The sequence below is a fragment of the Panthera tigris genome, chromosome B4 (genome assembly GCF_018350195.1).
Source record: "Panthera tigris isolate Pti1 chromosome B4, P.tigris_Pti1_mat1.1, whole genome shotgun sequence".
Lineage (NCBI taxonomy): Eukaryota > Metazoa > Chordata > Mammalia > Carnivora > Felidae > Panthera > Panthera tigris.
In genome coordinates this window covers 55,389,838-55,416,090 of record NC_056666.1, presented here as the reverse complement: position 1 = coordinate 55,416,090, position 26,253 = coordinate 55,389,838, and the positions used below count along the sequence as shown (strand labels likewise).

At 33.2% G+C, this 26,253-nt stretch overlaps 1 protein-coding gene and 1 pseudogene across 10 annotated transcripts in view; both read left to right on the top strand.

Annotated features, from left to right (window-relative positions):
- C2CD5 (C2 calcium dependent domain containing 5) overlaps positions 1-26,253 on the top strand; it is a 100,163-nt gene that overhangs the window by 22,732 nt on the left and 51,178 nt on the right. For 6 of the 10 annotated variants that reach the window (XM_042991937.1, XM_042991934.1, XM_042991931.1 and 3 more), the window contains 6 exons: positions 2,150-2,245; positions 4,608-4,763; positions 5,805-6,003; positions 12,740-12,891; positions 18,147-18,232; positions 24,208-24,316. In XM_042991937.1, the coding sequence (XP_042847871.1) occupies positions 2,150-2,245; positions 4,608-4,763; positions 5,805-6,003; positions 12,740-12,891; positions 18,147-18,232; positions 24,208-24,316 (798 nt within the window). Of the gene's footprint in view, positions 1-2,149; positions 2,246-4,607; positions 4,764-5,804; positions 6,004-11,612; positions 11,738-12,739; positions 12,892-16,025; positions 16,218-18,146; positions 18,233-24,207; positions 24,317-26,253 lie in introns of those variants that run through there. The other 4 variants (XM_042991938.1, XM_042991932.1, XM_042991939.1 and 1 more) reach the window with 3 other exon arrangements.
- Positions 2,491-3,211, top strand: LOC122240314 (annotated as a pseudogene).

Below are 26,253 nucleotides of genomic sequence, written 5' to 3'. Positions count from 1 at the left end.
CATTTTTATTCTCACTTTCTTACAAGTGTACAGTGGAGTTTTCTAGAGGTTTTATTATGTATGGTGTTACCACACATTGAATGCAGAGCAGAAATGAGAATCTAACTGTATTCTATTAAGCTAGACATTATAGAAAATTACAAAAATGTAACAGTGCTATTTTACTAATTTTTTTTGGTTTTCAAAATAGTTATTTTTATAAAAATGTTTATAGTAATATTTTAAAAAATTCTCAGCTTTAATTTTAATTTTCATTCTAAATTTTAATTTTAATTATAACATGGTAAATGTTGATAGATGACCCGTGTAAATAAAATCTCTTTGAGGTCTTCGATAATTTCTAAGATTGTAAAAGTGGTCCTGTCATTAAAACGTTTGAGAACTGCCAGCCTGCAAATATACCGTTCTTTTAGAATGACAGATGGACCCGTAAAGAGCTGGCAGATGTTCCTCTCTACAGTCTAGCATCTTTCTGCCTGTTTTACATTTTTGACCTGGCAATTCCATTGATAGTAGTTTATTATAAGAAAATTAAGATGTTTGCTGAGATTTATGTAAGAGTGTGTTTATTGTGATACTTAGATCCTATTATTATTTATTAATGTTTACAATGGCAAAATGTATTGGAAAAGAGGATTTACTTAAATAAATTAGAGCATATATAGACCATGAATTATACAGCCAGAACAAAATGCGTGTTTTAAGAATACAATGGCATAAGGAAATAAAAGGATTTGTGAAATTGTAAAATTTTATAGAATTCAGATTATAAAACATTATTATAGGATGATTCCATATTTGTTTAAAAACAAAAGAATTGCATATATGTGATATCATTGGATAAATTGGCAGAATACATAATAAAATGTTTATTCTTGGATAGTTTTATTTCTGGACTGTAATCCTATTTTTCTTCTTTTCCTCTTTTACTTTTTTCTATGTAAATGTATTATCTTTGTAGTTAGGAAATAAAATCCAATCCCATAGTAAATTACCAATAAAACAAGCCACTGGAGAATTAATCTGGGCTTGGATTAAAGGCATAGCAGTATGAATGAATGAATTTTCTAAATATTTTATATTAAATACTGTTTATAATTGGTTTAATATATTTATGGACCCTTTGTTAGGAATGTAATCTCTTATTATTTCAGTGGGTAAATGAGCAAGTCACTCTTAGAAGGCCTTCTTCAATAAGTATGAATTTGACATGAAGTCAGGACAGTCCAGTAAAAATATTTAGTGAATGTTAAGAGATAGAGACTGGGTCATTTTTATTTATTAGGTCATGTTGAAAACCCTTATTTTTGGAATTTCTTAGCTCATTTTAACTTACTACATTCATTGAAAAGAATGAAACTTCTTTTGTGTTAAATCAGATTCTTCCATTAGTTGTTAAGACCATTTACTCTGGGATCATAAAGATCTGACTTCTAATCCTGGCTGTACTACTTAACTAGTTATTGACACTGCAAATTATTTAACTTTTATTAAACTTTAATGTCTTCCTCTGTAACGTGAAGATGATAGTACTACGGAAATTGCCTTACTGGGTTGGTGTGAACACTTTGAGATACTACTTATAAAGCATTTAGAATGTTATCCATGCTCACTTGTTACCTTCATCATCATCATCATCATCATCATCATCATCATCGTTGTCATCACTTTAAATGGGGCTCCTTTCCAGTTACACTTGATTCAAATAAGTAGAGACTTGTAATAGAAATGAAAATTCTATTCATTCTTTAGTGGATACATGTTCTTCAGAAAATGTAATAAATTACTTACAATGAACATAATTAGTAAACAAAGCATTGCTATTATGATTGATATGTTATTTTTTTAATTCTTTTTTTTTAAGTTTATTTATTTATTTTGAAAGAGAGAGAACAAGTGGGGACAGACAGAGGAGACAGAGGATCTGAAGTAGGCTCTGTACTGACAGTAGAGAGCCCAATGTGGGACTCAAACACAGGAACTAGGAGATTGTGAACTGAGCTGAAGTCGGACGCCTAATTGACTAAGCCACCCAGGCACCCTGATTAATACATTATCTTTAAATCATCACTTGGCATTCATTTGCTGGATTATTTAGTTGTGCTTTATTTTGTTAACGTAGAAACTTGATTTCCTTTTGAAATTCTAGGTATCCGTGGGGAAATCAATGTAGTTGTAAAAGTAGACCTCTTCAATGATTTAAATCGATTTAGGCAGTCATCATGTGGAGTCAAATTCTTTTGCAGTAAGTAAACACGTTTTATTTCTCATTTAACAGGAAACTTAACTTTTAAATATAGGAAATCAAATATTTCATAAAGCTAATGGAAAACCTATAATACTTTGGTTTTAATGCCAAAGAGAAAATTATTAATTTCTTAGAAACAATTATTGTAGCTCTGGGGACTATTTATCTGATTTTAAAGTAAATGCAATCTTTTTTTTTTTTTTTTGAGTTCATAGAAATTTTTGTTAGAATAGTCCAGTGGGACATGAGGTATGCATGGTTATCATGCCTACGAGGTCAGAGGAGTTTGTGAGGCAGCAGGAAGGAGATCACTCTTCCTGACCCTACTCTGGCTTGTACTCCAGCCTCTACTCCAGACTCTGGAAGGAATCACATTAAACATTGCTGGTAACAGTTGCTTAATGCCAGTAGAAAGAGTGACTGGTGAAGATTTTGGGTTCTTTCCAGAATTTTAAATAACAATCCATATATTAATGAAACAACTTAATCTTGTTTACTTAAATCTTATGTTAATAAATATTGGGTCCAAAGGTGGAGAATTGATTGCTAAAGCACCACATAATAATACAACTCCGAAATATCTAAGAATGACTAGAAACAAGTTTGAAAATACAGGTAGAATGTTTTTTTTCAGGAATGCTACAAATTAATTCATCCTTAGAGAAGTGATATCCTAGTGACTGTGGTCTGGAAATGCAAAATGTGCTAGCATTTGCTACAGTCTTACCTGAAAACCAAACAACTAAGGGAATAAGCCTATACCTGCCTATACTGTATGGTGAACAGGAAGAGTCCACAGTTCATCTAGGCCACCTATTGAAAGAAAATCACTGCCTTGCTGAACTGCTTATGTGTAAGCATGATGTTCTAAAACAGGTGATTCTGTATCTGAACAGTAGCATATGCTACCTTGATGTCAGCTGATTGTCAGTAGTCAGCAGCAACATAAGGGGAGATGGACTTGTACTTTCACAATCAATGAAAAAAAATCCACACTCTCATATCTACATTTGGGGAAACAAATTTGATGAGGCTACATGTGTGACATAATTAGATTTATGCGGAATGGGCTGTCTAAAATTAGATAATAGAGATATGGAGCCATTTGTGGTGGGTGGACATGTGTATTTTGAAGACTCTAGTGGCCTTGCCAAGCATTATTATTGGACACAAACTTATGGAGAAGCTTGCAGCCACTCATCTAATGCAAATTTTACTCTTGTCCAGTAGGGCAACCTCTGAAAAACAAGCTCTGAAATAATTTTCACATATCTTCATTATTTTCACAGAGATGAATATTTTACTGCTTATTAAGTTTTTCTTTTATGAATTAGAACAAGTAGCTCTTGTCAAATGTGAAAAAGATATGACTGACTATAATGAACTATATATAACTGTCAAAAGAAAAAGAAAAATCCATTGTTATTTTACTGTAGTATAAGACACTGTAAGATAGGAGCAGAGCACTCTAGCCAAACCTTGTGGTGCTATCCAAAATTCAGTAGGCATCTACAGTTACAGTCCCTCAAGTGCCATGTAGTATGGGCTGGCATTGGCAGATGTGGGCAGTCACAACCAGCCTCGATTCATAGGGTTGAAAACTCCTAAGTAGTTGAGTTAGCTTTAAGGCATGGATGATACCCATTTTAAGAGACTAGTTTGGTGTAGATGTTCTCAGGTTTTCCCCCCGCACCCCCCCTTTTTGTTGTTGTTGTTGTTTTTGTTTGTTGGTTTTAGGTTCTCCCCTTTTTGAATCTGACTAGATCTTATTTTAAATCTAATGACATTTGAAATTCTATATATTAAATGAGTTTGTTATGTAGTATAGACTGCCGAACCAGTTGGCCATATGGCCATGGATTATTGGAAACTGCAGGGCTTTATGACTCCTCAGATTATGTCAGAAAGGTAATAGTTTGATTTTTGAGGCTGCAATATGTGTTGTACAGAACTTTTTCAAAGTACTTTGAATAAAGTGTTTTGTATTCATTATCCACTTTCTGCCTATTTTTTTAATGATTAACCAGATGACTTTAATTTTGGTTTTTTAAACTTTGTATTGAATGCTGTTTAAGGTTGTCTATAGCTGTTTTCTAAATTATAAAAATACGATTTGTTTCTACTGTGTTTGCTGTAAGAAAGATGAGAGGTCTCATTAAAGAAAATGATTATTTCTAAGAATAATATGGAACTTAGAAGACTGATTGGAAGTATAACTATTATAATTACATTGAAATTAGCACAGTAAAAGGCATTCTTGTATTATATATTCAAAAGGTAAGAACTTAGTTGTAAATTGTTTTAAATTGAATTTAATCTTGTGATAAATAGAAGCATAACAGGTAATTTCTTTTAACAGCAACATCTATTCCAAAGTGCTATAGAGCTGTAATAATTCATGGGTTTGTAGAAGAGCTTGTAGTCAATGAAGACCCAGAATATCAATGGATTGATCGAATTCGTACACCAAGGGCATCAAATGAGGCCAGACAGAGACTCATTTCTTTAATGTCAGGTATTTAAAAAAACAAAAACAAACTTTCTTACTGATTTATTTAACACTGTTACAATTTTTACTTCCTTTTGACATGCTACCTGAAAGTTAACAGTGAGGGCTATGAATTATGAATGACTGATTCCCTACCCTTGGCCCCATCTTCCTGAACATACCTGCATTGCCATTTTATAAGAGGAAGTCTGAACCAGAAGCTTGTATTTCCTTCTTAACTAGGTAGACAAAGGAATTTGTGCTCATAAAGTGGCCTGGTAGAAAGAACCCTGAGCAAGGAAGTAGGGAACTGGGTTCTAGTTTTCCTTCCTCTAGCATTTCTTTGTAGTCAGAGTTTAGGTACTCTGTCTAAAGTTTTTTGTTGCCTTTTCATAGTCCTTCTCTGACAACTTGGTGTAGCTCCCTGTATTTTTCCCTGACACTCTTACCTCATTATGTTTCTTTATTTTTCTTTGAGGAACTTGTTTACCATTTAAAATTTGTATGTATATGTAAATTTACATGGATATAAATTTACATATATATCTGACAATAAGTGTAAATATTATGTTTAATAAATACAAATATTTTATACTTACATATAATAAATTTGTTTTAAATATAAATTATAAACACCTTTATATTACATTAATATTACATATTAATGAATATACCAAACAATATTTATGAATCAGTATAAATATATTTATACCTAATATATAATGTTATAGTTACTATATTAAATAGTATATCTTTTTTGTTCACCTCTGTGTTTCTAGCACTTAGAAGAAAGGAAGAATGCCAGGCACATAGTACACAACCAAAAATTATTTGGTAAATGAATGCATGAATGAGTGAATCTTAACTTGCCGCATCTGTAAAGTGCCACTAGTAATATCTTACCTCCCTGAAATGTAGGAGGTTGGAGCAGATAATCTTTTAGGTTCTTTTCAAGTTCTAAAAATCTGTGATTTTTTTCCAAGTCTTTTTTTATTGCTACCATATCCAGTCTTATATCATGTAATGTCAAGATCTGAAGCAGAATGAGTTTTCTTCCTTTTTTTGTAGGTGAATTGCAGAGGAAGATTGGCTTGAAAGTACTTGAAATGAGAGGAAATGCAGTTGTTGGGTACTTACAATGTTTTGATCTGGAAGGCGAATCTGGGTTAGTGGTACGCGCCATAGGAACAGCATGTACACTGGATAAACTAAGTAGCCCGGCAGCATTCCTTCCTGCATGTAATTCCCCATCCAAAGAAATGAAGGAGTAAGTATGAATCAATGAATTATTCTTATGGAGCTTTTTATCTTTTACCTATATGCTTTCATTTGATTTGAAATATTCTAGTAGACTGGTTTAACATACATTTTTCCCTGTGGTGATTGTTTTTTCCTTTGGTGATTTTTATTAAAGGTGACATGAAAACCTGAAGGTTGAAAGTATTTAGGTGTTCCTGATATTTTATTTATACTGTTTTAATATGAAATTCAAGTTAAGTAATGTAAAACTAAACTGAGTATTTCAGATCTTTAGACACTGTATATTTAAAGCTTAAAATGGGTGTTTATGGAATTTTTACTTACTCTCTGGGAAATGCTTAAAACCCAGTACTATACTTGATAATCTTACTATGCTTATTAGCAACATAGTATAGAAAGAAGTAGTATAGCAGGAAAGGTTGACCTGTGTAGGGGTCTCAAATGTAAATGTCTAAAGAGACCAGATAGGTTATATATATATAAATAATTGAGTGTAATTAAATAGGGAGTACAGAGGACTATGTAAAGCCCATGGTGACACTTTTTTTCTGTAAAAGGCTGGATAGGAAATATTTCATGCACTAGCCGTACAGTTTCTGTCTTTGTTTATCAGAAAAAAAAAGGAGTTTGTTGATTTTGATCTAAAGGAATTTAGACTCATACATTTTTAAAAAACTAAGCGTGATTCAACAAAATACTTTGGTTGGCTGGATTTGGCTTATGTGTTGTCATTTGTGTCTAAGGCAGAAGATTTTCAATATGGTGGTGATCTACAAGGAATTTTTATTTTTATTTTTTATTCATTTATTATTTTTTAAGTTTTTTTTTTTTAATGTTTTTTAAATTTATTTTTGAGAGAGAAAGAGACAGCGTGCAAGCAAAGGAGGGGCAGGGAGAGAGGGAGGCACAGAATCTGAACCAGGCTCCAGGCTCTGAGCTCTCAGCATAGAGCCTGATGTGGGACTCGAACTTGTGAACCACGAGGTCATGACCTGAACCGAAGTCAGATGCTTAACTGACTGAGCCAGCCAGGTGCCCTAAAAGTTTCTTTAAAAAAAAAATTTTTTTTTAGTGTTTATTTATTTTTGAGACAGAGACAGAGCATGAACAGGGAAGGGGCAGAGACAGAGGGAGACACAGAATCAGAAGCAGGCCCCAGGCTCCAAGCCGTCAGCACAGAGCGTGACGTGGGGCTCGAACTCAACTGCGAGACCATGACCTGAGCCGAAGTCAGACGCTCAACCGACTGAGCCGCCCAAGCGCCCCTAAAAGTTTCTTTTTTAAATTTATTTATTTATTTTGAGAGAGACAGAGACAGCATGAGTGGGGGAGGGGCAAAGAGGGAGGGAGAGAGAGAACCTCAAGCAGGCTCTGCACTGCACGTGAGATCATGACCTGAGCCAAAACCAAGAGTCAGATAGATGCTTAACTGACTGAGCCACCAGGTGACCCTGAGAATTTTTAAAATGAAAGTTTTCGGGCCGCCTGGTTGGCTCAGTTAAGCATCCAACTTCAGCTCAGATCATGATCTCATAGTTGGTGAGCTTGAGCCCTGCATCATGCTCTGTGCTGACAGCTCAGAGCCTGGAGCCTGCTTTGGATTCTGTGTCTCCTTCTCTCTCAGCCCCTTTCAGGCTCATGCTCTGTTTCTTTCTCCTTCAAAAATAAATAAACATTAAAAAAATTTTTTTTAAATGAAAGTTTTCTGTCATAATGATTGGGATGAGGAGGACGATCATGGTTGAGGACTAGAAATGGTGACTGTCCTACACACCAAGGGACAACTCTGTACAATGAAGACTTGTTCTTTTTTTTTTTTTTTTTTTTAAGTTTATTTAGAGAGAGAGAGAGCAAGCAGGGGCGACGTGGGGGAAGGAAGAGAGGGAGGGAGACAGAATCCCAAGCAGGCTCTGTACTGTTAGCACAGAGCCCTGTACAGGGCTTGAACTCATGAGATCATTACCTGAGCTGAAGTCACGAATCGGATGCCTAACCAACTGAACTGTTGGCGCACCTGGACTTGTTCTATCCTAAATGCCAACAGTACTTCCATTGAGAATCACTGATTTAGAGATTCTTGTAGATTAAGGATCACAAATTTTTCTTGGTAAATGACCAGAAGGTACAGGTAAATAATTTAGTCTTTGCTAAAATAACTACTCAACTTTGCTATTGTGGCATGAAAACAGCCATTGCCAGTATGCAAATGAGTGAGTGTGGTTGTGTTCCAATAAAACTTGATTATTTACAGAACAGATTGCAGATTATTTACAGAACAGACCTGTAAGGTATGATTTGCTGACCCCTGCCCTATATTATCAGGGAGTCAGGATGGATTCTGTAGTCAGAAAAATCTAAATGCTTCCCAGTTTAGCAGTAGTCAAGAGAGGTTGACTAGAAAACAATTACAATCTTTTTTTTTTTCAATTTAATTTTAGTTCCAGTATCATTAACATACAGTGTTATATTAGTTTCAGGTGTACAATATGGTGATTCAACTTTTCATTTATTTTTAATTTTTTTTTAACATTTATTTATTTTTGAGACACAGAGAGAGACAGAACGTGAGCCAGGGAGGGGCAAAGAGAGAGGGAGACACAGAGTCCGAAGCAGGCTCCAGGCTCTGAGCTGTCAGCACAGAGCCCCACATGGGGCCCAAACCCAGGAACTGTGAGATCATGACCTGAGCCAAAGGTGGACGCTCAACCGACTGAGCCACCCAGGCACCCCTGATTCAACTTGTTTTTTAAGCAATATTTTTAAAAATGAGATTTTCCTTTTAGGCTTATTCTTTTTGTTTAATTATTTCCCTTCTGGTAGCCTTCAGTTATTTAGATTAAATTTTAGTCACAAGAGGGAGCATAATATTATATCTATTGCCTAATTTTTTTTGGAAATCCCTTGACAAGTGAAATAATTGTTTAAAGAAAGCCACTTATATTTTTAATGTTTATTTTTGACAGAGAAAGAGGGAGAGCGAGTGAGTGAGCAGGGGATAGGCAGAGAGAGTGGGAGATACAGAATCTGAAGCAAGGTCCAGGCTCCATGCTGTCAGCACAGAGCCTGATGTGGGGCTCAGACTCACGAACCGTGAGATCATGACCTGAGCCGAAGTTGGATGTTTAACCTACTGAGCCACCCAGGCGCCCCTGTGAAATAATTGTTTTAAATAAACTGAAGAGTGAATTTGCTTTATATTCCATTTATGTCTTAGAAAGATACGAACTGCCTGCTACCACAGGTAAAGTCAAATTGCAGGTGTAACTTTTTGAGGGATTCAGGTTTTATTTTCATTTTCCACACCAAATTAAAGACCTGGGACCCTCCTTCTCTTGCCACCATCCAGTTTTATCTAAGTTGCCTGAAGGGGTCTGGCTTTGTAGCTGTGATGTCTGAAGTTTTCCTCTTTCCACTAAATTACTTAGTGGAAAGAATGCTGTATTATCTGTTGGTGTCTTAGGATGATATATTGATAGTAATGGTACTTTTTGCCTACATTCAGGAATAGTTCCATTAATGTAAGTCTTCTGGGATTGTGTAAGTGTTCTTATTTTCTAATTTTGTTGTAGCCATCTGCCTTAAATTGTCAAATATTCACACCATGAAGAATTTAAGTTGCTTCATTAAGATTTTCTGAAAGGCATCTTACTACCACAGTCATGCTGTTTAAAAAAAAACAAAACTAACTACTACTCAGGCTTCTTTATTTTAGCCACCTTCTTTGTATTTTTGATAATGAATCAATTTGGGTGCTAGTTGAAATTGTTTTATGATTCAACTGATTGTAATAATTATAGATGTTTAATTATAACATTGATTCTAGATAAGAATTTGATAAAAGGTAGTTTGGATTATATTCCTGTCTGAATGGATTTATTAGAAATGTCACTGAGGTATTATTGCAAGATAATCTTTCATACAAGGAGACTGATAAGAATTAGAACTCCAAGAATACAGATGGTATTTGGGATTTTAATTAGATGTCATACATTGAAACTTTTACAATGTTCATTTTATTTTATTCATTTTATTTTACCTTTATTAATGGTGTGTTCTACTTCATTGGTTTATTTTTTTCCTTTCAGATGGTTAGTGTAATGCATAATATAAATCTCTTTGATATGTCCTTGCTGAAGTATTTTGATGATAGAAAGTGCATTTAAATACAATTTACTGCTTCTCTACTTACAAAAAAAGTACTTTCTAAGAGATGTTAATTGTAATTTCTCCTCTGTACATCCCTGATTCTTAGAATTTTTAACTTCATTAGTCACTTCAACAAAGAAAGAAAAAGCAAATAAAACCTCACTCAGTTGTTTGTATACACATAGGTCACCAATGAGATGTTTGATTTTTATCAGTTGTATTAAACACATTTTTAATTTAAACTAGTAACAAAAACAGAAACATTGTCCTATTGTAAAATCAGTGATGTTTTCAGAAAGTAGTCCGTAGACTATGTGAAAGACCTATTGTTGCCCATTAATGATAGCTCATGTTTGAACCTTGACAGACTGTGATTGTTGGGAATGTTCACCGGCCAGTAAAAAAGAAAAGGCCAGGAAGAGTTGAGCTCTTGATCTGCTTTTAATTTGAATTCTAAGAAATGAGGATATATTTTTAGAGTATATTCACATTTGATTCTTTTTCCCTCATGCATGAGTGAAGGCAGTACATAGTGAAATAATTGCTAATATGAAGTATAGGACTCTTAGTTTAATATGCCATTCCTACCATTCAACGTAACTGTGCCCTTTTAGCAAAATTTCCTCATGAAAATGTAAATATTATATGTGAATATGTATCTGTGTATGTGAGCTAAATATATCTATACATACATATAGATATGATCTTGCAGGATGTCAGTTGATATCTTACAAAATTTCAATTCAGAATGTAGTTTAATAAATTCTGTTTAAATTTAAATAACATATTCTGTTTGACAGCTAGATAAAAATTATCTATATTGTTTTATTAATGTGTTTTGAAAAGCAATATCCCCTTGCTTTGTTTTTTTTCCCAGTGTAACCTGTTTTTTAAGCAATATACTTGGTATGCTAAAATACTAGAATGTTTACATTTGCTTATATCCATTTAGTTCATTCATTTTTCTTTGTACTGTCATTTCTCATATTCTTAAGTACTACTATTACAGAAACAGTTCTGTTAAATTTTCTTTATGGAAAAATATAATTAATTACATCCATTCAGTTTCAGAAGTAACATAAGAACTTTATATTTGACTTTTCACTTTTATGGGTGTTTTGTCCCTAAAATACTGTGTAGTAAGTAAGCTTTATGGTGATGAAAACATTTTAAACATCTTAAAATACAAATCTTAGTCTTTTTCTTATTTAATGCCACTATTTCTGCTTGCTATTTTTCTTATTCACAGTCCTAATTATTATTATTAATGTGATCATTTAAAACTATAACTGTATCCTGTCAAGTTAGTATTTAGCTATTCTTTTTAAATTTTGACTTGTTTTTTGCATGTTGGAGATTAAAAATTCCTCTCCCCTAACTAAAGCTCCTTTGAAATTATTTTAACATAACTTTGCTATCTGTTGTATGTATTGTTTTCTTTTCTTCCGCTTTGACTACAAATTCCCTCAGGTCTCCGCTGGTTCATCCTCCAAGCCATGGATGCCGCTCGACTCACAACAGCCCAATTCACACTGCTACTGGCTCACGACTTACTCAGAACTTCTCTGTGTCTGTTCCCACTCTCATCTATACTGGTACGAGACTGCTCAGACTCCAGAGCTGGGGAAGGCAGGCCACAGGCAGCATGGCTGCCAAGGGCAGGCAGGCAGGCAGGTAGGCAGGTAGCTTAGGTTAGGCAGGTACCATCAGTCTTTTCCTTCTCCTCCTTTTCTCACTTGAAGTCCAGCTGCAGTGAAGAAATCCAGTATTTAGCCACCGCAGAGGTTCTAACTACTTGGAAGTGAAAGTGTTCTTCTAGCTTCCAAAGTCTCTTCCATAGATCCTCTAAGAACCCTATTGTATGTATGTATCCTGTAAGTTTTTAGGGCAGTCCTCTAGGATTTGCCATTATTTCTGCATTTGGTTAGAAATAAAATTGATTACTGGATTCTATATGAAATAACTGGCAAGGCTTCTGATTTGCTTATTTTATTATGTATAAAACCTGTTACATAGTAGGGTCTGTTTTATTCTGTGGAAGAGAGCTTTGGAAAACAGGTAAGCAACTATTCTGTGTAAAATACAATGGTTCTGTGTAGCTGTATTCATTTTTCTCTCTGTTGTGTTTTTAGCTGTGGCACTCTTGATGCTATAGGATAAGGAAACATTTTTCTTTTGAAGATATCAGTGTGTGCAAATATAAAAACAATTGTGAATATTTGCACATACCATTTGCAGCATCATTTTTTCTTTTGTAACTTAAAAAAAGCATTGTTTATTTGAAAGTATTTTCAGTCATGTTTTTATTCTTTTTGTTTATTTCTCCTTTTAATATTTTTTTACCCCTTTAGTCTGTCATCTCATGCTTCTTTGCTTTTTTACTTGGCTTATTAACTGTTCCAGTGCAGATGATTATTCCTCTGGAGAATGATGAACGGTTAAATAGCAATTGGTTGTCTTTGACCTCATACCCAGCTCCACACTTAAGAAATGACTGCTGGCCCTGCCCAATACTTTCCTGGTGTTTGGATCATGCTGCCTTCCGTCACGTCCTTTGGCACATGATTGCTTAATATTTCTCCACCTTCTTCTGGCAGGATTCCCTTCAATGAAGATCCCAATCCCAATACTCACTCATCAGGACCCTCAACCCCTCTGAAAAACCAAACTTATTCCTTTTCACCTTCCAAGTCCTACAGTCGACAGTCCTCTTCTTCTGACACAGATTTGAGTTTGACACCCAAAACTGGTAAGGCGCTTCCACCCACCTTTTTCTTTTTCTTTTATTTTTTTCAAATTTGTTTCTGTTCTTTATTAGCTTTCCATCCAAGGCTTTCCTCCTGTTTTTGGCATTTAAGTTAAAGGACAATGTGAATACTGATCATTTTCAGTTACCACCATTAAAATATGAAAATTTCATATAGTTCAGAAATTAGCTTGTTCAAAGATCTGCATTTATTGATTTAATCATAGTGTAGATACGAAGTTCAGAATTTATTTTTGCATGTAGACGTTTTTCATTTCATGCTCATATTGTGAGGAATGACATTCTAAAGCTTTTGCATAGAAAGTAACACTAGTAGCTTGCAATCCAGTTCCTCATGCAGTAGAAGCATTTTTGAATTCATTTTTCTGTTTTTCTGAACTTAATTCTAAGATTTTATTATGAAAACATTTTTGGAACAATTGAAATGGTTATATTGGAGTACATATATCTATTACCTTCTTGTTATTTAAAATGTTTGGTTTTGCTACTCTTACTCTCTAGGTTAGAAAATAGCATTTTTGCTTTACTTACTCTTACATATTTCTCAATGTATGAAGTTTATAATTTTTCCCCCTCCTATTTGTATTTTGATAAATAATTTCTGTGAGTTTTTATGAATGTTTCCTGATAAAAGATTGTTTAAAAAGTCAAATTATTACATTACTTCTTAAAGTAGAATTATTCAAATCTTTAAAACAGTATTGTTAAGAAAAGTAAAATACAAAAATTAAAAGGTTAGTAGTTAGCAATTTTTGTAAATACTATCTTTGTCTTACAGTTTTCTCCAGATTGATGAAGACATTTTGTATAGTTCTTGTGTTGTTTTTATCAGTGTTAATAACCTTTTGTGTGTTAGGCAAGAGATTTATGAAATGATCCCAGATTTTATGAAAACAGTGAAAAGCAATCCAATTCCAAAACCAATGCTACTTATAAAGAAAGGGCATTAAAAAGAAAGCCTGTAGATTTAGTATCTACTTTTATAAATGTAGTCACAAAATGTGAGGAAGATAAATATGAATACCTAATTATTTGAAAAGAATAGCTTTATTTTTATATATATACGTAATATGAATAACATCTAAAAATCATGAGATACTTTATAGTAATTGATGCTGTGGATTGTGGCATCTTAACCATATTTATGCCGTAAAAACTGAACCATTCAAACTTCAGTGAAAAATTTTTATTTTTAAATAAAGGATGAGATTCAGGCCTTCAAATTCATGCCTATCAAAACAAGGAAGATTTAGATAGTATTTGAAGAATAAGTTTTCCTAAAAACATTTTTCAGGCTTTGACTGCTGGCTATTTGCGTATTCCTTGTTACTTTTTCAGTATTCTTGTTTTCATTTTTCTTTGCCATACCACAAATGAATTTTTTTTAATGTTTAATTTTGAGAGAGAGTGCTAGTGGGGGAGGGGCAGAGAGAGAAGGGACAGAGGATCTGAAACAAGCAGGCTCTCTGCTGCCGCCAACAGCAGCCAGCCGGATGTGGGCCTCAAACTCAGGAACCATGAGATCAAGACTTGAGTTTGAGTCGGACTCTCAACCGGCTGAGCCACCCAGGTGCCCCCCACAGATAAATTTTTGAAAATATTTTCTTGGTCTTTCTGTTTCCTTTTCTTTAATTCACCAAAACGTCCAAGTATGAAAAGATTATGAAGTAAGAAATTAACGGAATCAGATTCTCTTAGCTTTCTCTTAGGCAATTGTATTATCAATGAAAACTTTATTGCATTTTATTTTCTAGCTCCAAAGCTTTAGTTTTTAAAGATTTATGTATAATAGTTATTATTCTCATATATGTCTGTATTCATCAGCTGCCTCTAAATAAATTATTTTGTTTTGCTACTGTCATATGCTATTCACTATTTTTAGTAGCATACGTATAGAACATTAGCAATTTTTAGTCTTTTGGCTTTATCATGAGTCCCTAAATATCTTTGAATATTCCTGAGGGCCATTCCAAAGGAGATCTGAAATGGCAAAATTATGATTGTTTTAAAACTTCTAAAACTATAATTGAGCATGTATTTCATGTTTCTCTGCCTTCAAATTTACCTATATACAAAATCAGTCTCTTGAGAAATAGTGGAGACAAGGTGACTAGGATTGATTTATGTAAACTGGGGAGCCAGAAATAGAATAAGTTAATAAAGCTTTAGACTGAGAAAGTTGTTTTTCTATTTGTAGTTAAAGCTATCATCTATTTTTCATGTAGGTATCATTTAAAAAAATTCATATTGATTTATTTCTCTAGTTTCTAATTTTTGACATTTTACCAGGTTTTATTTTCATATTTTTTCCCAAGTACTCAACTAGTAGGAATGGAATTTTAGAATACTAGTGTTAAGATATTGATTTGACAGCTGACTCAAGCTAATTTTTTACTTTAAAAAAAAAAATCAGGCTTTTAACCATTTGTAGTTTTTGTAATCTAGAGAGTATTTGCACCTTAGGTATGAAAGTCTTTGTAAAGTGTTATGATCAGTGTTATGATCAGACTTTAGCATTTAAAATTTAGAGGAAAAAGAAAAGTAGTAACATATATCTCAAATCTGGATAGAAAGAAGCTAATGTCTATATTTTTTAAATTAATGATGGCAACTGTTTAATGTGGTCATTTGCTTTTTTTATGGGTATTCAATTAAAATACTCATAAGTGATATATTTTAGTAACATTTGAAGAACTGAACTTTGCCATTTTAAATGATGTTTGTATTTGAGGCAACAAGTTTCTGGCTTTAAAAATTTATGAAGTGCACATTTTAACTTTATGCATTCTTAAGCAAAAAAAAAAAAAGGGTAGGTAATTTAAGTGTTTTTGAGAAATCATCTCAAAGTGATTAGAATGGCATAAAATTCTAATTTAAATCCTGATTTAAAAAATTTTAATGAATGTGGAGTTTGTAAAAGTTTTAGACTATGCCTTTTATTTATATTATGTTGGGTACATGGTCTTGCTAATGACTTCCTATGCTTAGTGTAATTTATGTAAGCATTTTAAAATTCATTTTTACTGTTATGTTTTGCTTCATCATTGCTTTCCTTATCCTGCATTTTCTGATCATCTTCTGAATCTGCATCTTTTCTCTGCTACTTTCCTCTACAGCACCTTACCCACAGGGGCCTAGGATTTACCTGTGTCCCAGCTCCCCCTCTCTCTCTTGTGGTTCCCTTCATCTTAAAAAGTCCTGTCTCCTCCTCTCGGAGTCTAGCCTTCCCCCTCATCACTCTAGCCTTGTCAGCCCAGTTCTGAGGAAAAGTGTTTCTTTCAGTGAAGAGCTGTTCCTGGCTGCTTCTGGTAGGATCACATTATGTCAGCTTTTTAATCCCTTTATTTTAAATCACCTTTAAAATGATTAATTATTTCATATTGTAAAGAAGTATTGGGTGTTTTATACAGGGCATACTTCTTATTTTTCTTATTGGTGGACAGAGTTAAATGATTAGAATGATCGTGAGGATGTGATTGAGGATTACTTGATGGATAATTATGAATATTCTGAAATTATTTTATATACTAAAAAATTATATATCTGAGGACATAGATCTGTATATTTCCAATGATTATTAGGTTCTCATTACTAGAGTTTCTGTTTTAGATGCTTTACTTTCTTTCCCTTCACACCAACTCCATTCACTTTGGACCTGCACCATCATGTTGCTAAGCCATATGGTTACATTAGTAAATTATTGTTTGAATCAGTTTAAGTCTCATTTTGGTGGTATTCTTTCATTATCCATTTTTTTCTGTCCATTGCATTAATTTTCAAATTATTCTGCTGTATTTTCTTATGTTTTGTTTATCTCTACAAGATTACATTTTATTTTATGGCTTTCAGTATGCTTCATATAAAGATCTTAGTTTCATTTCTATGTTTAGTATTGTATAGTCTCTAAAAATCATGTTTAGGTTACTAAAAGAAAAATACGTTTCTTTTTTATTTTTAAAGAACAGAATGGGACTATACACATGCTAACATTTGTTTCCTTATCCAAGAACAGCTAAAAATGTAAAGGTAAATTAGTTCCTTTTTGAAGTCATTGCAGTAAATCTGACTGTATGTATCTTCAGTTTTGAAAAGCTGGGATTGAACTGTTAATTCCAGTCTGTAGAGTATTAGTTTCTCACCTATCCCCTGCTTTCTATAATTCTTTGACCATAATTGGTCTATTGGTATTATCAAAAGAATAAAATTAAAGTAGGGAAAGAAATGAAAAATTAAGTCTTTAAAAAAATACATCTAAGAGCTTGGGAAATATTCTTTCATCCATAACTATGTACATTTGTGATGTGTCTATTATATGTCTGTGATTTTTAGTTTTTAAAAATACTTTTATGTTGGTTTTTACAAATTATTATTAAAAATTATGAATGTTAATAGTGTTTTGTCATGAACGATATATTAGGAATGGGAAGTTATCAGAAAATAGATACAACTATATTTCAAAATTGCCTAAAACTCATGCTCTTTAGAGAATTTTGGAATATTTTAAGTGAGCACAATTAGTGCTTATCCTCTCTGTATTTACTTTTAAACATTCTTTTAGTATTCTTAAATTGTTAGCATAGCGAGGGACGGTTGATCCTTGAACAACACACCCCTGGACAAGCTGACGTAAACTTATAACTTCTGATTCCCCAAAGTGTAACTATTAATAGCTTATTTTTGACTGGAAGCCTTATTGATAGCATAAATAATCGATTAACACGTATTTTGTACATATGTATTATATACTGTATTCTTGCAGTGAAGTAGGCTAGAGGAAAGAGAATGTCATTAAGAAAATCATAAGGAAGAGGAAGTACATTTACAGTACTCTACTGTATTTACTGGAAAAAAATCCACGTGTAAGTGAACCTGTGCAGTTCAAACCCATGTTGTTCAAGGCTCACTGTAATTGGTAGTATCTTGGTTATTTTATATTAGAAGACTCAACTTTTCAAAGTTGACTATTATACAAAAATTCATCACATTAACATAATTAAAAAAATAAGGTTTAGAACAAATTGAGTCCAAAACCAATGGTGATCAGTATGGCTTTGACATCTTGCTTCTAAAGAAAACTTTGTGAATAAAATCGAGTAAAATACTTGCTATATGAAGTACTTTAAAGTTTGGATCATTTTAATAGATTTCGACTCATGATATTTATGAAGATGAATGCAATTGAAACTTTGTTTCTATAGCTGTTTTTTGGTTGTTATTTATGTACCGATGTTCTGTAGGAATGGGAAGTGGTAGTGCTGGAAAAGAAGGGGGGCCGTTTAAAGCTCTTTTAAGACAACAGACTCAGTCAGCACTGGAACAAAGGGTAAGAGTTGCTCAACATTCTTTATTCTTAAACTGTTAATGTGTTTTTTTAGTACGCTTCCATGCATTTTTAACTTATTTCCATAAGTTAGTTTTGATTATGTACCTATAATGTAATTTTGCAGTCCATAATTTATTTAAGGTATCAAAGTAATTTGTTTATGAATAATTACTTTTAATTTGGAATAGCTCTGTAACTTTTTTGTTTTGTCCTCCAGTCTTTTATTAGAAATAGTCTATTTGGAAATATCCATTGAATGATGAAGTCATTTCTAATTTTGCATTAAAATTATAGTATATAAAAGGAAATAGAGTTTTCTCAGAAAAAATATTTTAGTTATATTATATTAAAATAATTCTTTAATATATTAATATGTTTATATGCTAAAATAATTCTTATGGCTGGCCAATCTCTTAGGGGTAAAAAATGCACAGATTCCGTATTTCTACAGATTAACATAAACATTGTGGTTATTTGGTATGTGAATACATCTCTTTAATTATTATAAGTTTAATGTTTAGTTAACAATGTTAAATGGGAAAATGAATAGTTAAAATTTTTGGATGATTTTTCTCTTTTTATTTTTTGTTTTTTATATAAACTTCATTGCTAAGGGAGGATCGCCTCATAGGTTCTGTAGAAGGCGGGTATGTTTCTGAACATGTGTGAGACCCTGTTTCTTGTATTGGTAGCTTTTCTAGTTTTAATATTGATCATTTAAGTTTTATTTAAGCTTTAACAAATGTTGCCAGCTTTTTTTCTTTCCGTAATGCAATTTTTAAAAATTTATCAGCACTATGAGGCTCATTTTTTTTCTCTTTAATGCAGTGCATGATTACTTATATGTTATGTCAGTTATTTTAAGGCACAGTTCATAGCTTTCATTGTGTCTGATTTGGAAGTTATAAGCATTTATAGAATTTTCTTTTACATGTTCCATTTTTTACTAGCATTACAAAAAAAAAGATAAAACATAGTAAATACCTACAAAAGAATGCATTCTATAAAACACAGGTATTTCTTCTCTAGAGTTTAGCTTTTGAGAATAGTTTTTTTCAGATCCTATTATTACAAACAATATAACAACTTCTTTTTTAGACTTTTTTTAGACTTTCTTTCCTGTGCTGAAAGTACCTGTATGCAGTTTGCCCTTTAGACAAAGCTAGGGAAGAGGAAAGCTGAGCTAAGCAGAAGGATGAGACTTTAGCTGCACACAGTTGTTTGCTTTGTACCTATCAGGCAGCAATTGCCTTTGAGCTACTTTCGCACCTTGCAGGCATACCAGCTACTCTCCTGCAAAAGCCCACTTAACCATTCAAACCATTTGTTAAAACCAAATATAAAAAAAGACTAGAAATACAGAGAAGAGGGTCAGAGTGAAGGTGTGCGTGTTCACTTCTCATTTTTTAGGCTAGAATGCTCTTCCTCCTCCCCCACTCCCAGTATTACACTCTCTACAGAGTTCCTTACACAAGGAGCATTTCCTGTAATTATCATTCTAGAATTCACAAGAACAGAAAAATTTGGGTTGCCTTGATGTTTGATGTGAGATTTTGCCTGTATGTTGTGCCTGTGACTTCATTATCTATATTAGGAACTTTTGAAAACACCTAGCTTTAAAAGAAAAGAAAATACTAATCAGTTAAAACTATTTTAGATTTAGTTTGGATAAAATTTATGTTTTCGAGTATGGTTTTAAACATTCTTAAAGTTTTGGACACATTAATACATGAGGCATACATTATTAGATGCTCTTCATGGAATTAATGGTAAAGATGTGGGAAAACTCTAGTTTTCATTTACAACTTCGTAAAACCTGAGTTGGCAATATATTTATGTTACCTAACCCTGCAGTAGTCACTTGAGTTTAGGAAACTACCTCTCTATCCTGGGTATATAAAAAATAGGACAAGCATTATGATCTTTAGCTTTCCTGAAAAGCTATGGCTACCATTAGTATGTATGTCTTTGTTTTGGGAAAGATTTGTACAGAAGTATGAAGAATTCTCCCCATATGAGTTCAGATATGCCTTAACTCTGCCAACTTGAATACTAGATCAAATTGCACATATGATATACCATTTTTTATATTCATTTTTAAAATATTCTTTTCTACCCTTTGCCACCCTTAATAAATTGTATGGCTTTTTTTTTTTTCTTGAGAAACTTTGCCCAGCATCTTTTATTTAATGAGTTATTCAAGTAGCAGTTATCAAAAATAAAAATGTTATCTTTTTTCTTTCACAAAATCAGTAAAAAATAACTTGACAAGATCTTGGCGATAGGTGTCAGATTACTAGGAGATAAGATATAGAGATAAAAGTTTTATTTAGATTTAGGTTCCACCTATGAACTATTTGATGTGAAGCAAATAGATTTATTTTTCAGTATGACTCTTCTTTCACCTCTAGGAAAAATGAAGTTACTTTTCAGATGCTGGGATGTATATTTTTCTTCAGTAAAGAAACCTAGTTGACTTGGTTTAACCTAGTATTTCCAAATATAGTTTACAAGAATATTCCACTTAAAATACCTGCTAGTGAGGAACATACTTTGGGAAACATTGATATAAAGCAAACTCTTTTGATAAATTATGATCTTTGCAAAAGTTGAGTAAAATTATGCAATAAATCATAGTAGGAACCTGGCATGGGGTTTTATATCTAGAAAGTTGACCAAGGTATCTCAGGATAATAAAAAATATATTTGATAAAAAATAAATGATTTAAATGTATTTTAAGAAAAATCCTATTTAAATGTTAAAAAATTATTCCTATTGTGTTTCCAGATTTTCCAACTAGCCTGTCTTTGGACACATAGTATTAAATAGATTTATACTGCATGCACTTGGCTTATGTCAAGATATCAACATATGAATTCTTACCTAGGTAGCACAAGGGAAGGCACTTTAAATATTAGGACTCTTCAGAGAAAATGTCTTCTGTGGTCTCTGAGCAGGGGAGGGGCAGAGAGAGAGGGAGACACAGAATCCGAAGCAGGCTCCAGGCTCTGAGCTGTCATTACAGAGCCTGATGTAGGGCTCAAACTCACCAACCGTGAGATCATTACCTGAGCCGAAGTCAGATGCTTAGCTGTTAAGTCAGGCACTTCCAGGCACCCCGGAAGCTGTTCTTTTCAATGGACGAAAACCTATAAATTCATCAGGTGTTATGATAGACTAGAGATTAAAACCAGCTCCTTGCCTCACTGTTTTAATAAAAAATGACAAGAAGCCATATGATAAGATTTGTTGCTCATGTAGAGTCTAGGCCCTCTTAACTCTTACTTTAGGGTGTGGGAAAGATTATAAAGCATAATTTTAAGATACTTTGCAGAGGGCTGGCACTTTGTAACTATGCCATAGTAGTCACTGGTGATGGGGGTGGAGATGATAGGTATTTAACAGTCCTCTGTAGGTTCATCTGTAGTTCTTATGAGAGAGTTATCTAAAAATGTCATTTTGGTTCCATAACAATGCCATTTTTTTTTTTACGCCAGGTTAAATATTGGGTGTTAAAGTAGGTGTGCTGATTGGATGAGTTGGGGACGTGTAGGACAGAGTTTAAATTGACAGAGTGGGTGTCCATGTCTTTGGGCAGCCGTTCCCCTACTTTTTCTGCTATGACCACCAGCTCTAGTATGATGCTTTCCCTCTTGTCCCTTTATCTGTCTTCTGGAATTTGGGAGAAGAATCAGAATCTCAAGTAGAAAAATCATTTAGGTTCATTTTTATACTTCTCTAAATTCTTCTTTGTTTTTTTGAAGTTATTTTTAAAAAATTATTTTTATTTTTATTTTTATTTTTATTTTTATTTTGAGAGAGAGGGCATGAGCAAGGGAGAGGCAGAAAGAGAGGGGAAGAGAGAGAATCCCAAGCAGGCTGTACCCAATATGGGGCTTGAACTCACGAACTGCGAGATCATGACCTGAGCCAAAATCAAGAGTCGGATGCTTACCCGACTCAGCCTCAGGCACCCCTTACCTAAATTCTTATATGCACATGTTTTCTAATATGTCAATTTACCTAACTTATTTCTTAGTTTTAGAAGGAAGTACAGCTTTTCATGTAGCTTATAAAAATTTTATTTCCGGTGTCTCTTGTCCAGAATATTCAAAATGTTTAAGTATAAAGATTAAATGTAAAGTGTTTTTTTTATACTTCGGCCTCAGTATTTTGAGAAAATTTAAAAACTGTGTACTTAAAGTTGAAAAACAAAAATCCTAGAGGCCTAAATACTTAAAATACTTAAATTTCTCATAGCATAAGTTTACTTATATATTTCCCATTTAAAACTTACTAAGTATTTAAAAAGTTCAATTGGAAGTAAGGAGGTATTTTGACTAAACATTTTATAATAATGTAATTGAAGTTCTCCTATCTTTTCATGGTTTTCCTTTTGCCTATCAGGTGGGCCAAACCTATCCATTTCCATAGATTGATTTTTAATTTTTTTTAATGTAGCCTAGGTTTTTCTTACCCTTGTTAATTTAAAGATTCCTTACAAATTCTGTCTGAATTTATTTCTAAATTCATGTGTGTCTATAGATATAGACACATATGTATATATGTATTTTATACTATTTCTTAATGGGTTACTGAAGTGTGCAGGACTGTTTGCCTTTGTGCTAAATGACTCCAAGTTGCTGTGCTTTGTGAATTATGCTTTGGTGAGTTTGTATTTTCCATGCTTTAAGCACTCAGTCGGTACTTGCTGCTTTTAATGTGTTGCTTCTAGTAGTACTCTGTATCTCTTTATCTCCCAGCTTTCATTTGCTGCATTTAATCTGCTGTTGTCCAGAAAAAAAGATACTGATAGATTTTAAAATACGTTCCTATAATTGTATATTTATAATCACTGTATGTCATAGTGTGGATATGATCTATAGGGATCTCTTATGAATCAAATACATAACCTTTAGTACTTGGAACTATTAACAATTCTTTTTTGACTGTTGAGAGTTCTGGTTGGCTTATTTTCCAGTTCTAAGTTATGTTCTGAATAGCTGAGGCTACTGGTAAGTGATTTCTGTTTAAGTGATGTATGTTAATCTTGTAGCCATTTGAGTTGGATACTAATTTTCCTTTTCTTGCATCCAGTTTGTGTAATATGAGATGCCTCCATATTTGGAGAGCCACTGGAGCTCCCCTTTCTTCCTTGTGCTATTTCAATGAATTTCCTTTCTCTACCATTTCTCTCTTGCCTCTGTATTGATGAGATTGAAAGATATCCCTGAGAGAGAAGGGGAGAATAAAACTTGGAAGAACTTGTGGGATTTTATTGCCTCCCTTGCTGTCATCTGCATACTTCTCCCTTTTCCTTAATATACATTTGTGAACTTAAGTTTTCTCCTGCTGCTTGTTGTTGATAGAGTAAATAATCTCACACAGTGATTCTCTGCCCACTTCAACTTGGTATTTGTCCTTCACTTTTCTGTGAATCTCTTAACCCACACTGCACATTCTCTCACTCCTCCTTCAGTCCCACATTCTTGTAGATCTCTTGCACCAGTCCTTCAGAGTCTTTACCAGTAGCCTGGAATTGGGTGTGTGTATGTCAGGAGGTGTCTGCCCCACTGCAAAGCAGACCCGAAGTAGAAGGGCAGGGGAATCCCCTCATCTCACTGTGATTTTGCATCAGTGTAAGAGATTGAGAGAAAGGAAGAATGTGTTCACATATCTCAAACTGGAACTCGGAGAACCTTTTTTTGTTTTTTCCTCATTGAGAATTGATAAGAAGAGTGTTTGGATTCTGTGTAACATGATATATATGGGAAAATGGATTAGGAACTCCAAACATCCAAGGAAACTTTTAATTACAAAGCATGAGTGAGGTATAACTGGTGGCCTTTTGTTAACGGATAGAATTCATATCTCACAATATGAATATAATCTAAAGGGGTCAGGCTTTTTAACAAGCACATTTTTTGTACTTTGCACATGGTCAGTTATATTTTTCCCCCATTCTTTCTACTAGGAATTTCCATTTTTTACCTTGACGGCATTTCCTCCTGGATTTCTCGTGCATGTTGGGGGTGTTGTTAGTGCACGTTCTGTGAAGCTTTTGGACCGCATCCACAATCCTGGTATGTTCTTTAAGAGTTTGTTTTCAGTGTTTCATTTACTTTAACTGTGGTTATTAAAATTGATTTTTATAGTTTTAAAGAATCAAATCTATCTGAAAAGAGAAATGAAAATGAAAGTATAAACTGGCACATGTTGGTTTAAGTATTTCTAGTAATCTTAATTAAAAATAATCAAATAAGTAGAAGTATATTTTAGTTGCTTTTTTATATAAAACAAATTTTGATTCATTTTTGGCCTAGTTAACACTTTGAGGGAATCCTTAAATTAACTTCTGAGTCTGCTATTTGACCCAGACAGATAATAAATTTTTACAGTTTGACCATTGCAGCCCTTGTCTTAAGATGTTAATTGTTTTCATTAGCAATAACTCTTTGTGGATTATTTTAGTAATTTCCTTATTCCTAAAAGCAAGTGTTCTTTTGAAATTTAATTGTAAACATTGTGTATTGTCTAAGAATTTAAAAAAAAAAAGTGCTGTCTGCTTTCTCGTAGAGAAAAGACCTCTTTTCTGTAGCTATTTGTTCTATATAAGCAAACAGGTAAGAAGAGTAGGCCACTTCTTTTAAAACATGGGGCCATGATTATAAAAGAAAGGCCTCAAACCAGTCTCAGTTTCAGGCCCTTGGATTAGGAATGCTTTGGTGGTTTTTCTGAATATAAAATAAGCATGAAAAGTGTGGTAGAAATTTTCTGTTTGGAGCATTTTCTTGCATCTCTCATTGACTGGATTCCCAGTAACTCATTCAAGCCACTTATTATTTTGATGATATACCTTAGACCTAAGTTATGTTAGTATTCTTATTTGGCACATATGCATACATGCTTTTGAAAATTTTGAATTGTCACTTCCAATAACCTCTTCCTGAGGCTTGTACTGACAGCTACAAAAGGAAAAAAATGCTTTGAAACTATTTTATGTAAAACATTGCTGATAGTGATTTTGAGGATACAGAGCATTACCATCCTTTTAAATTAAAAAAGAAAAAGTTAATGCAGTTTTTTTTTTAATTAAAAAAAAAGTAAAAGTGGTTTGATGTCATTTGAGTTAATAGTTATAGAGAAACAGAATGGAATTTTTTCCAGACTCTGAATGAGATTTTAGGAGAGCAATAGTAGCTAGGATTATTTAACTCTGAAGCTGAACAAATACATACTTTAAGCATTAGTCTTCTCTTTTTCTTCTCTGGTTTGTTATTTTTTTCCGATGTTCCTTATTTTTTCTGGCCAGTTTGAGGTCTTTTCTTAACGTAGTATTGTATATTCTGCAGTAATTAAAGGCATTCTGTATATGAATGATGCCAGTTTAATGTGTTGAGACATTGAAGACACTGCAAGTTCCGTATCTTTGTGTTTGGGAACTTGAATTATTTGGAAAGTGCAAGGAAATACTGAGTTAATATACCTGACATTAACTGTGTGACCCAAGGCTTGTTACCTGTGTTTCTATGCACCATTGACTCAAATATTTTGATAGCTGGCACCCACTGATAAGCTCCAAACATGGTTTCAGGAGTATATTTAACTGTTGGTGGTATCTTCTGTTTACTGAAAACATTTTTATTTTATTGTTGCTTCCATGTACTCTGAGTAAGCTATAGAGTCTGGGAGAACAAACAAGGGTTGTTTAAATAAGTTAAGTAGAGAGCTGTATTAAAAATCACATTGCTTTTTACAACAAACTCTTTTTTACGGTTTATCATACTTGCCAGTTTATTCTAGTGGTGTGAGAAATGTAAGAATCCAGGCCCAGGGAACAAAACAGTATTCCTTATTACAGAATACAATTTGTGTATTGTAATTATCAGCTTACACATCCTCTTCCTTTCCTTCCCTTTCAGAAATTTTTCCAATTCACATGAAAATTCAAAAATTTTCAGTTACTTATATGCTATTTCCCAAAAGGTTATGGGCATAGATATATAAATGCTCTTTCATG